The sequence below is a fragment of the Acipenser ruthenus genome, chromosome 35, assembly GCF_902713425.1.
Source record: "Acipenser ruthenus chromosome 35, fAciRut3.2 maternal haplotype, whole genome shotgun sequence".
Taxonomy (NCBI): Eukaryota; Metazoa; Chordata; class Actinopteri; order Acipenseriformes; family Acipenseridae; genus Acipenser; species Acipenser ruthenus.
The window spans coordinates 11383581-11393580 of NC_081223.1; the positions used below are offsets into that span (position 1 = coordinate 11383581).

The 10000-nt window shown below is 45.3% G+C and overlaps 1 protein-coding gene across 5 annotated transcripts in view; it reads left to right on the forward strand.

Annotated features, from left to right (window-relative positions):
• Positions 1-10000, forward strand: part of LOC117395398 (semaphorin-6D) — a 58009-nt gene that overhangs the window by 29714 nt on the left and 18295 nt on the right. For all 5 annotated transcript variants that reach the window (XM_059007672.1, XM_059007671.1, XM_059007673.1 and 2 more), the window contains 6 exons: positions 3299-3502; positions 4496-4610; positions 6160-6217; positions 6924-6986; positions 7073-7174; positions 9827-9917. In XM_059007672.1, coding sequence (XP_058863655.1) covers positions 3376-3502; positions 4496-4610; positions 6160-6217; positions 6924-6986; positions 7073-7174; positions 9827-9917 — 556 coding nt within the window. In that variant the 5' untranslated portion in view covers positions 3299-3375. The remainder of the gene's footprint in view (positions 1-3298; positions 3503-4495; positions 4611-6159; positions 6218-6923; positions 6987-7072; positions 7175-9826; positions 9918-10000) is intronic.

Below are 10000 nucleotides of genomic sequence, written 5' to 3' on the forward strand. Positions count from 1 at the left end.
AATTTGAACGGCTGGTTTTTTTTAGAAAGGGAGTCACGCCAACACTGAACATCTGGAGAATGCCTCTTTTTTTTAATTTCTTTTTTTGGAACTCTTTTCATCCCGTTTTGAATTTTGTCGAGCTTCAGCTGGTTCCAAACCCGACAACAATCTCCAGCTACACGCTGCAACGGAGATGTTCTACATGTCGCTAAACAAACGAATGAATCCAGTCCTGTTTTTATTAATGACCCCACAGCGCTCTGCTGCTGGTTTGGTTTGTGTTGGTGGGCTGGATCGATTTCTTGACGTCTGTCTTTATTTTTTTTGCTTTCCATTTAATTAACTGGACTTGTTAAGCTATCACACCAGTCCATTTTTCAAAGGTGAGGTGAGGCTTCATTATTGATCTTTCTGACAAAATTCAATATTGTTTTTGAGAGCTGAATCTGCAATATTTTCTCACATGCATCAGAGATCTAAAATGGCTCTCCAACGCAGACACACACACATGCTGACACAGACGCACACACACACGCACACACAAAAAAACAGACACACACACACACAAAACTGACACAGACATACACGCGCACGGACAAACACACATGCACACACAGACATGCATACACACACACACACAAATATTATAAATATCTTGAAACACCTATTTTTAGACTGTGAAATAAGCCATTTTTTTACCAAAATACAGCCCTGTGCATGATTTACTGTCCCGCCCGCATTGCACTGATGAGACAAAGCATTAATGAACACCGTATGTTTTTTGAGCCAGAGCCCCTATCGTTGCAAGCCTGCTAAACAGACAATATTACAAAACACACATAACAGGATATTAAAGGAGTACACTGATGGCCTCTGAATGTGCACAATATTACATTATCTGTATTATCTAAAGATTCATGCCCACAATCCAGCATCTCCCTGTGTTTATTGCCTGGCCCCCTCCGTGCTAAACCATTAGCATTCCGAACGCTCGGAATGCCAAGTTAGAAAAAGGCCGACCTCGAAGCAATTAATTACAGTGTCGATAGCAAGTTGACAGTCGGGTGAAGTGACAGCCACTTAGTAAGTCTTAAACAGGGGGCGCGTTTGGTAGAAGCCTCAATCTGTCCAATTAATTTAAACTGCGAGGCTGTAATTGTGGATCACACATGCGTGTTTAGCTGAAACAGATTTGAAACGGACGGGTCAGACTGAAGTAGAGAGGTATGGAATAAATCTTAATTGCTTTTTTCAAAGAATGCCAGCAGTCTGTGATCGGTGCATTTCAACGTGTTACTGTGGGTGGACTGTCGGAGGGGAGTGAATGGTGCAGGGTTGGGGTTGGAGTTGGAGTTGGGGTTGGGGTTGGGGTTGGGGTTGGGGGTGGGTTGGTGGGCTTGGAGTTGGGGTTGGAGTTGGGGTTGGAGTTGGGGTTGGGGTTGGGTTGGGGTTGGTGGGCTTGGAGTTGGGGTTGGAGTTGGGGTTGGGGTTGGTAGGCTTGGAGTTGGAGTTGGAGCTGGGGTTGGAGTTGGGGTTGGGGTTGGGGTTGGGGTTGGTGGACTTGGAGTTGGGGTTGGGGTTGGGGTTGGGATTAGGGTTGGAGTTGGAGTTGGGGTTGGGGTTGGGTTGGGGTTGGGGTTGGAGTTGGAGTTGGAGTTGGAGTTGGGGTTGGAGTTGGGGTTGGTGGACTTGGAGTTGGAGTTGGGTTTGGGGTTGGGATTGGGGTTGGAGTTGGGGTTGGGATTGGGGTTGGGGTTGGAGTTGGAGTTGGAGTTGGGGTTGGGATTGGGATTGGAGTTGGGGTTGGGATTGGGGTTGGAGTTGGAGTTGGGGTTGGAGTTGGGGTTGGAGTTGGGGTTGGGGTTGGGGTTGGGATTGGGGTTGGAGTTGGGGTTGGGATTGGGGTTGGGGTTGGAGTTGGGGTTGGGGTTGGGATTGGGGTTGGAGTTGGGGTTGGGGTTGGGATTGGGGTTGGGGTTGGGGTTGGGGTTGGGGTTGGAGTTGGGGTTGGGGTTGGGGTTGGGATTGGGGTTGGGGTTGGGGTTGGAGTTAGAGTTGGAGTTGGGGTTGGGATTGGGGTTGGAGTTGGGGTTGGGGTTGGAGTTGGGTTGGGGTTGGGGTTGGGTTGGCGGTGGAGTTGGGGTTGGGGTTGGAGTTGGGGTTGAAGTTGGGGTTGGGGTTGGGTTGGGGGTGGAGTTGGGGTTGGGGTTTGGGTTTGGAGTTGGGTTGGGGTTCAACTCTTATACTGACCATGGGGAGGTCTGTTGTATAATTAACAGCTTTTTTTGTATCGGAGATTAGTTCACTGTGTAAATAGGTACAGTTTGGCACGATTGGTTTTGCAAAGCTAAAGCAAAAATGTTAGAGAAGGGAAAGAAAGAAAGAAAGAAGAAAGAAAGAGAAAGAAAGAAAAAAAAGAAAGAAACACTGTAGGCAGAAACCAAAGAAAGAAAGAAAGATTCTCAGCCCTTCAGTATCAGACTCCACATTCCTCCGAGAGTTTCTGGGATTTGGCAGCTCGGAGAACTGTGTTGCCCTCACGCTCCTGCCAAACCTTGCAAAATGTTTAAACAACTAACGCGCAAAGGGACGACCGACGATGAAGCCGTAATTCAAATGAGCTCAGAATCTGAAATCCCGCGCTCTGCAAAGCGGTCGCAAACATCTAACTGAAATTTGATGAGATGTCCTGAACCCCAGGAGAGACGGCCTCAGATGAGACAGCGATGGTCCAGATGATCTGGAGGTACTGGGAGCTTCTCTGTCTGTGTCGCCTCTATGCCAGCTATTTCTACTCTAGCAGCTCAGAGGCTACGCGACTACAGTTTGTTTCTGTTATCTTACTAATAGAAATGAGTTACTCAGCTGGAAATCCACTCAGGTGCAACCAACCGCTAACTACTCTCTTTCACAAGGTCACCGTGGTTATTCGTTTAGCAGACCCGCAAATTAACATTAAAACATGCAGACCCAAGACAGTCATTGTACAACCCGCCAAATAATATGTAAGATCGCTGTTTGGATGATAAAAAAAAACAAAAAAACTGACGTTTGTCAATATCAGCGTTTGATTGGCTGCACACTCCATTCAACGGCGGGTTCTCAATTCAAGCTGCATATGATGTCATTTGAAAATCAACCAATGTCGTTGTTTGTTCTTGTACTGATCCGAAATGGAATTGTAATAATGGAGATCAGGTTAATCATTGTCCTTCCACAGGAGTTAGCCCGGCCCCCAGCATTCCAGCTGATGAAACCTATGACCTGAGGTGCTGAAATGGATCCAGGTGAATTCTGTTCTCTGTTACCTCTCTAGGCTCTCTAGAACGCAGCAATGAAGCTCTGGTAAAGGAAACTCAGCTGAAGACGGCGCGAGCAGCCCCTGCTGTTGAAATGGCTCCCCCTGTCAGAATACACTGCCCCCTGGTGGTCGCCTCTCTCGTGCTTTGCTTGGTCAACCTGACAGGCTGTACAAGTTTCCCCAAAGACCTGGAGCCGATCAACACAGTCAGCCAGCAGCGTGAGTGTCAAATAGAACTTCTTTTTTTTTTTTTTTTTCGTTAAGCAGTGTGGAGTAGTGGTTAGGACTCTGGACTCTTGACCGGAGGGTCGTGGGTTCAATCCCAGGTGGGGGACACTGCTGCTGTACCCTTGAGCAAGGTATGTTACCTAGATTGCTCCAGTAAAAACTCAACTGTGTAAATGGGTAATTGTATGTAAAATTAATGTGTAAAAAAATAATGTAATTATATGTTAAAATAATGCGATATCTTGTAACAATTGCAAGTCGCCCTGGATAAGGTTTAACCTCGTTTTTATAGAGGGCTGCACATCAGAGTCCTGCGCCGCTCGCTTCTGACCCAGACCCGTTTTAATAAGACCTGCAACCCGACCAGAACCCGCATGGACTCACTAAAGAATAATCCGAGTTTAACCCTTAGCTGCAATATACATAGATCTCTCTCTCTCTCTCTCTCCCCCTCTCTCTCTATCTCTCTCCATCTCCATCTCTCTCTCTCTCTCTCCCTCTCTCTCTCTCTCTCTCTCTCTCTCTCTCTCTCTCTCTCTCTCTCTCTCTCTCTCCCTCTCCCTCTCTCTCCGCTCCACTAATCCAGGCCCTGGTGATATTATATATTATAAGAGTGATTGATTTCATTTTGTACATGCTGTTTATTGTGACAGACTGCTTTGTTTCAGAGAGGATTTCTCAGAGCGTACAGATTTCTCTCTGACAAGTTTAGCTGACGCTGGTTCAATGCAGTACAATATATTACACCGTCTTTAGAAAGCCAAGGGGTCCTGTGCTTTTCAAGGGGGGGGGGGGGGGGCTGTACCGTTAAGCCATGTTATAGGACCGGTCTGAAGAAAAAAAAACTGAAATTTGAATTAATCAGCATTAATCATTTCCACTAGGCAGTTTCGTCAGATTCAGGCAATTGGATGCAATGTTAAGATCTTGGTATTTTTGCAATGTGGTTTAAATGCATCTATCCCCCTCCCTCCCCCCCTCCAGATTCTTTCCTGTACCCCGGATTTCAAGGTCTGCCTTCAGACAATGAGACAGTCAGACTAGGGCTGGACTTCCAAAGAATGACTCGAATCAACCAAATGCTGTACATTGCTGCCAGGTGAGTTTAAACATCTTCAGATAACTCCCCAGTACTGATCTGATTCACACACACCCATTACCAGTTCAGACTGCGCTCGTAGATCTCTGGATCCGCCCCTCCTGCTCTGCGCTGGACTCGCCTGACCTCAGCACCACGTTACTGGATCCTCAGCTGATGCGCTATCCTTGCACTATTGCACTGCTAACATGTCACTGTAGATATAACTTGTTGTGATCCTAACTGGCTGCATCCTAGTTCATATTGTATTCTAGCAGTGTTATTATTATACATAGCATCCTAGTTCATATTGTATTCTAGTAGTGTTATTATTATACATAGCATCCTAGTTCAGATTGTATTCTAGTAGTGTTATTATTATACATAGCATCCTAGTTCATATTGTATTCTAGCAGTGTTATTATTATACATAGCATCCTAGTTCATATTGTATTCTAGTAGTGTTATTATTATACACAGCATCCTAGTTCATATTGCATTCTAGTAGTGTTATTATTATACATAGCATCCTAGTTCATATTGTATTCTAGTAGTGTTATTATTATACACAGCATCCTAGTTCATATTGTATTCTAGTAGTGTTATTATACATAGCATCCTAGTTCATATTGTATTCTAGTAGTGTTATTATTATACAGAGCATCCTAGTTCATGTTGTATTCTAGTAGTGTTATTATACATAGCATCCTAGTTCATATTGTATTCTAGTAGTGTTATTATTATACAGAGCATCCTAGTTCATATTGTATTCTAGTAGTGTTATTATTATACATAGCATCCTAGTTCATATTGTATTCTAGCAGTGCTATTATTATACATAGCATCCTAGTTCATATTGGATTCTAGTAGTGTTATTATTATACATAGCATCCTAGTTAATATTGTATTCTAGTAGTGTTATTATTTGCACTTACTGTAAACTATACTGTATTTAAAGATTATTTGTTTATTTAGCAGACGCCTTTATCCAAGGCGACTTACAGAGACTAGGGTGTGTGAACTATGCATCAGCTGCAGAGTCACTTACAACTACGTCTCACCCGAAAGACGGAGCACAAGGATGTTAAGAGACTTGCTCAGGGTCACACAATGAGTCTGTTGGCTGAGGTGGGATTTGAACCGGGGACCTCCTGGTTACAAGCCCTTTTCTTTAACCACTGGACCACACAGCCTTGCACTGTAACCCTGTGCTGCCCTGTAACACCTGTGTGAGTCACCTGGGATAAAGGCGTCTGCCAAATAAACTAATAATAATAATAATAATAGATAGGTCTCAAATGTGCAGTTTTGAAAGAAACACATTACAAAGTAGCCTGTCCTCAAAGCCAGACTATAAAGAAGATTTCAATTGATTTTAGTATCTACTCAAAACCTTTTTTTTTGGGCGGGGGGGGGGGGGGTGGGTGGTGAGAGGAATCCCCTTAGTTAATAAGTAACTCCTTGAGTGTCGATAAATCCTTTTTTTTGTCGCGGGGCCTCTCCACAGGAAGCAGAGGCTGAGCTCCCCGTCCCGCAGCTAACCGCTCCCCTTCTCTCTCTTCTCTCTCAGGGACCACGTGTTTGCCATCGATCTGAGCCTCTCCGACGAGGAGATTGTACCTCAGCGAGTAAGTGCCCCGAGCCGCGGAGGCTGAATCCATTTCCCTTTCCGGTTTTAAAAGGAGGGAGATTTAAACTGTCCGGTCGTTAATACTGAGCAGCTTCTGCAAGAGATTTGTTCGATAGACTTGTTTAAAATTGTCTAAAAGCCTAGGGAACACAGATCCACTTTTTCAGGAGCTTGAAAGCTGGTTCCAGGAGACCCCCGGGAGACCTAGTTTGAGGTTTGCTCTATCAAACCCCCAAGTCTCCCTGCCTGGTGTGCCGCGCAGTGCCCTGAAACCTACAGTCTCCTGAAACCAAGCTCCAAGCCTCAGAGCGGTGGCTTCGTGTTCCCTTCAGCTTTAAAGGGAGATTGCAATCACATTACATTTTTGCATTTTTCTTCTGTTCCCGTTGTCTTTGTGTCGTGTTTGTAGTCATTGGGAGCGGTTCCTATTGAAATTGTAATGCGTGTTTTGTGCTGAGGTGACTGATCTCAGAAGCTCCTCTTCATCTCCAGTAGCCTGCCACAGACGTGTGGCGTGTAGGCAGCCTGAGCATCTTTTAGATTAGTCAGCGCCATCTAGTGCACAGCTGGTGTATTGCCAGCAAAACAAAACTTTCACCAAAGTGTCACCATTAACCTGTTCCCCCCCCAACCCAGCAAACTCTGCCCCCTAGTGGATGTATGACATACCATTTTATTTAAAATAGATATTATTATTTTTTTAGAAGCTAACTTGGAAAACAAAGCCAGAAGATCTGAAGAATTGTGCTATGAGGGGGAAAAACAATGTAAGTCGCGTTTCAGAATGTTTTCACTGCCTGTTACATACGTGTTACTAGAAGACTGTATTAACCAGTTCCCTTCTTCTCTATAGGACGAATGTTACAACTACATCAAGGTCTTAGTACCTCGCAATGACCAGACTCTCTTTGCCTGCGGGACAAATGCCTTCAACCCCACATGTCGCTATTATACGGTAACATATCTGAGAGCTAATTCAATACAGTCTAGTACAGAGAACTCAGTGCTGTACTGGAGATCTGAGAGCCAGCTAATTCAATACAGTCTAGTATAGAGAACTCAGTGCTGTACTGGGGATCTGAGAGCCAGCTAATTCAATACAGTCTAGTATAGAGAACTCAGTGCTGTACTGGGGATCTGAGAGCCAGCTAATTCAATACAGTCTAGTATAGAGAACTCAGTGCTGTACTGGGGATCTGAGAGCCAGCTAATTCAATACAGTCTAGTATAGAGAACTCAGTGCTGTGCTGTGGATCTGAGAGCCAGCTAATTCAATACAGTCTATTATAGAGAACTCAGTGCTGTACTGGGGATCTGAGAGCCAGCTAATTCAATACAGTCTAGTGTAGAGAACTCAGTGCTGTACTGGGGATCTGAGAGCCAGCTAATTCAATACAGTCTAGTATAGAGAACTCAGTGCTGTACTGGGGATCTGAGAGCAGCTAATTCAATACAGTCTAGTGTAGAGAACTCAGTGCTGTACTGGGGATCTGAGAGCCAGCTAATTCAATACAGTCTAGTATAGAGAACTCAGTGCTGTACTGGAGATCTGAGAGCCAGCTAATTCAATACAGTCTAGTGTAGAGAACTCAGTGCTGTACTGGAGATCTGAGAGCCAGCTAATTCAATACAGTCTAGTATAGAGAACTCAGTGCTGTACTGGAGATCTGAGAGTCAGCTAATTCAATACAGTCTAGTGTAGAGAACTCAGTGCTGTACTGGGGATCTGAGAGCCAGCTAATTCAATACAGTCTAGTGTAGAGAACTCAGTGCTGTACTGGGGATCTGAGAGCCAGCTAATTCAATACAGTCTAGTGTAGAGAACTCAGTGCTGTACTGGGGATCTGAGAGCCAGCTAATTCAATACAGTCTAGTATAGAGAACTCAGTGCTGTACTGGAGATCTGAGAGCCAGCTAATTCAATACAGTCTAGTGTAGAGAACTCAGTGCTGTACTGGGGATCTGAGAGCCAGCTAATTCAATACAGTCTAGTGTAGAGAACTCAGTGCTGTACTGGAGATCTGAGAGCCAGCTAATTCAATACAGTCTAGTATAGAGAACTCAGTGCTGTACTGGAGATCTGAGAGCCAGCTAATTCAATACAGTCTAGTATAGAGAACTCAGTGCTGTACTGGAGATCTGAGAGCCAGCTAATTCAATACAGTCTAGTGTAGAGAACTCAGTGCTGTACTGGGGATCAGAGAGCCAGCTAATTCAATACAGTCTAGTGTAGAGAACTCAGTGCTGTACTGGGGATCTGAGAGCCAGCTAATTCAATACAGTCTAGTATAGAGAACTCAGTGTTGTACTGGGGATCTGAGAGCCAGCTAATTCAATACAGTCTAGTGTAGAGAACTCAGTGCTGTACTGGAGATCTGAGAGCCAGCCAATTCAATACAGTCTAGTATAGAGAACTCAGTGCTGTGCTGTGGATCTGAGAGCCAGCTAATTCAATACAGTCTATTATAGAGAACTCAGTGCTGTACTGGGGATCTGAGAGCAGCTAATTCAATACAGTCTAGTGTAGAGAACTCAGTGCTGTACTGGGGATCTGAGAGCCAGCTAATTCAATACAGTCTGGTATAGAGAACTCAGTGCTGTGGATTTTGGACACAGCACATTTGTTATAAAGAAGTCTGTGCTTCTCTAATCAGAGGCTGTAAATTCGTTACAGCAGGGAGGATAAGTCAGTTCTGGCAATGTGACAGCCAACGAATTCAATACAGAGAACTCAATACTGAAATTGCTCCAGCCAAAAATTCAATAAGCCATAAATCTGACACCTTTAGAAATGAAGAGAAGCCAGAGCTCATACATTTAAAAAAAAAAAAAAAAAAAAAAAGAATGACATAATATTTCACACCCAGTCAATCAAATCATAGCTGGACGCGTTTTAGGGGTAACAATTGGGGGGGGGGGGGGATACTTACTCACAAAAATGGAAAAAAAGAGCTGGAAGCTAAATTTATTTTTAATGTTGTTTGGACAGGGAGGGAAATTTATTTGCGTTCGAAATAATTTCCATGAAAATTAATCTCTGCGCATGGCTTTAGTACAAGAAATTGAACACTGTCTGTTACAAACCTGGCTGCTATCACTGCTAGTCTTTTACAGTCAACTGAAGCTTACCCACTCCCTCCCAGTCCCTCAGCTCTAAGCACTAGAGCCACACTGCTTCCCTCCCTCCCAGTCCCTCCTCAGCTCCACTAGAGCCACACTGCTTCCCTCCCTCCCAGTCCCTCCTCAGCTCCACTAGAGCCACACTGCTTCCCTCCCTCCCAGTCCCTTCTCAGCTCCACTAGAGCCACACTGCCTCCCTCCCTCCCAGTCCCTCCTCAGCTCCACTAGAGCCACACTGCTTCCCTCCCTCCCAGTCCCTCCTCAGCTCCACTAGAGCCACCCTGCCTCCCTCCCTCCCAGTCCCTCCTCAGCTCCACTAGAGCCACACTGCTTCCCTCCCTCCCAGTCCCTCCTCAGCTCCACTAGAGCCACACTGCTTCCCTCCCTCCCAGTCCCTCCTCAGCTCCACTAGAGCCACACTGCTTCCCTCCCAGACTCTAAAGCCCCAGTGACGGTCCCGCTATCACTGACCCCTGGTTTGTTTCAGATGGACTCTCTGGAGCAGGAAGGGGAGGAGCTCCTCGGTCAGGCCCGCTGTCCGTTTGAGTCGAAGCAGCCCAATGTAGCCTTATTTGCAGGTGAGCAAGCGGGCAAATCTACAGCAAGGGAAGTCGGTCCAGCGGTTAGAGAAAAGGGGTCTTGTTACCAGGAGGTTCAAATC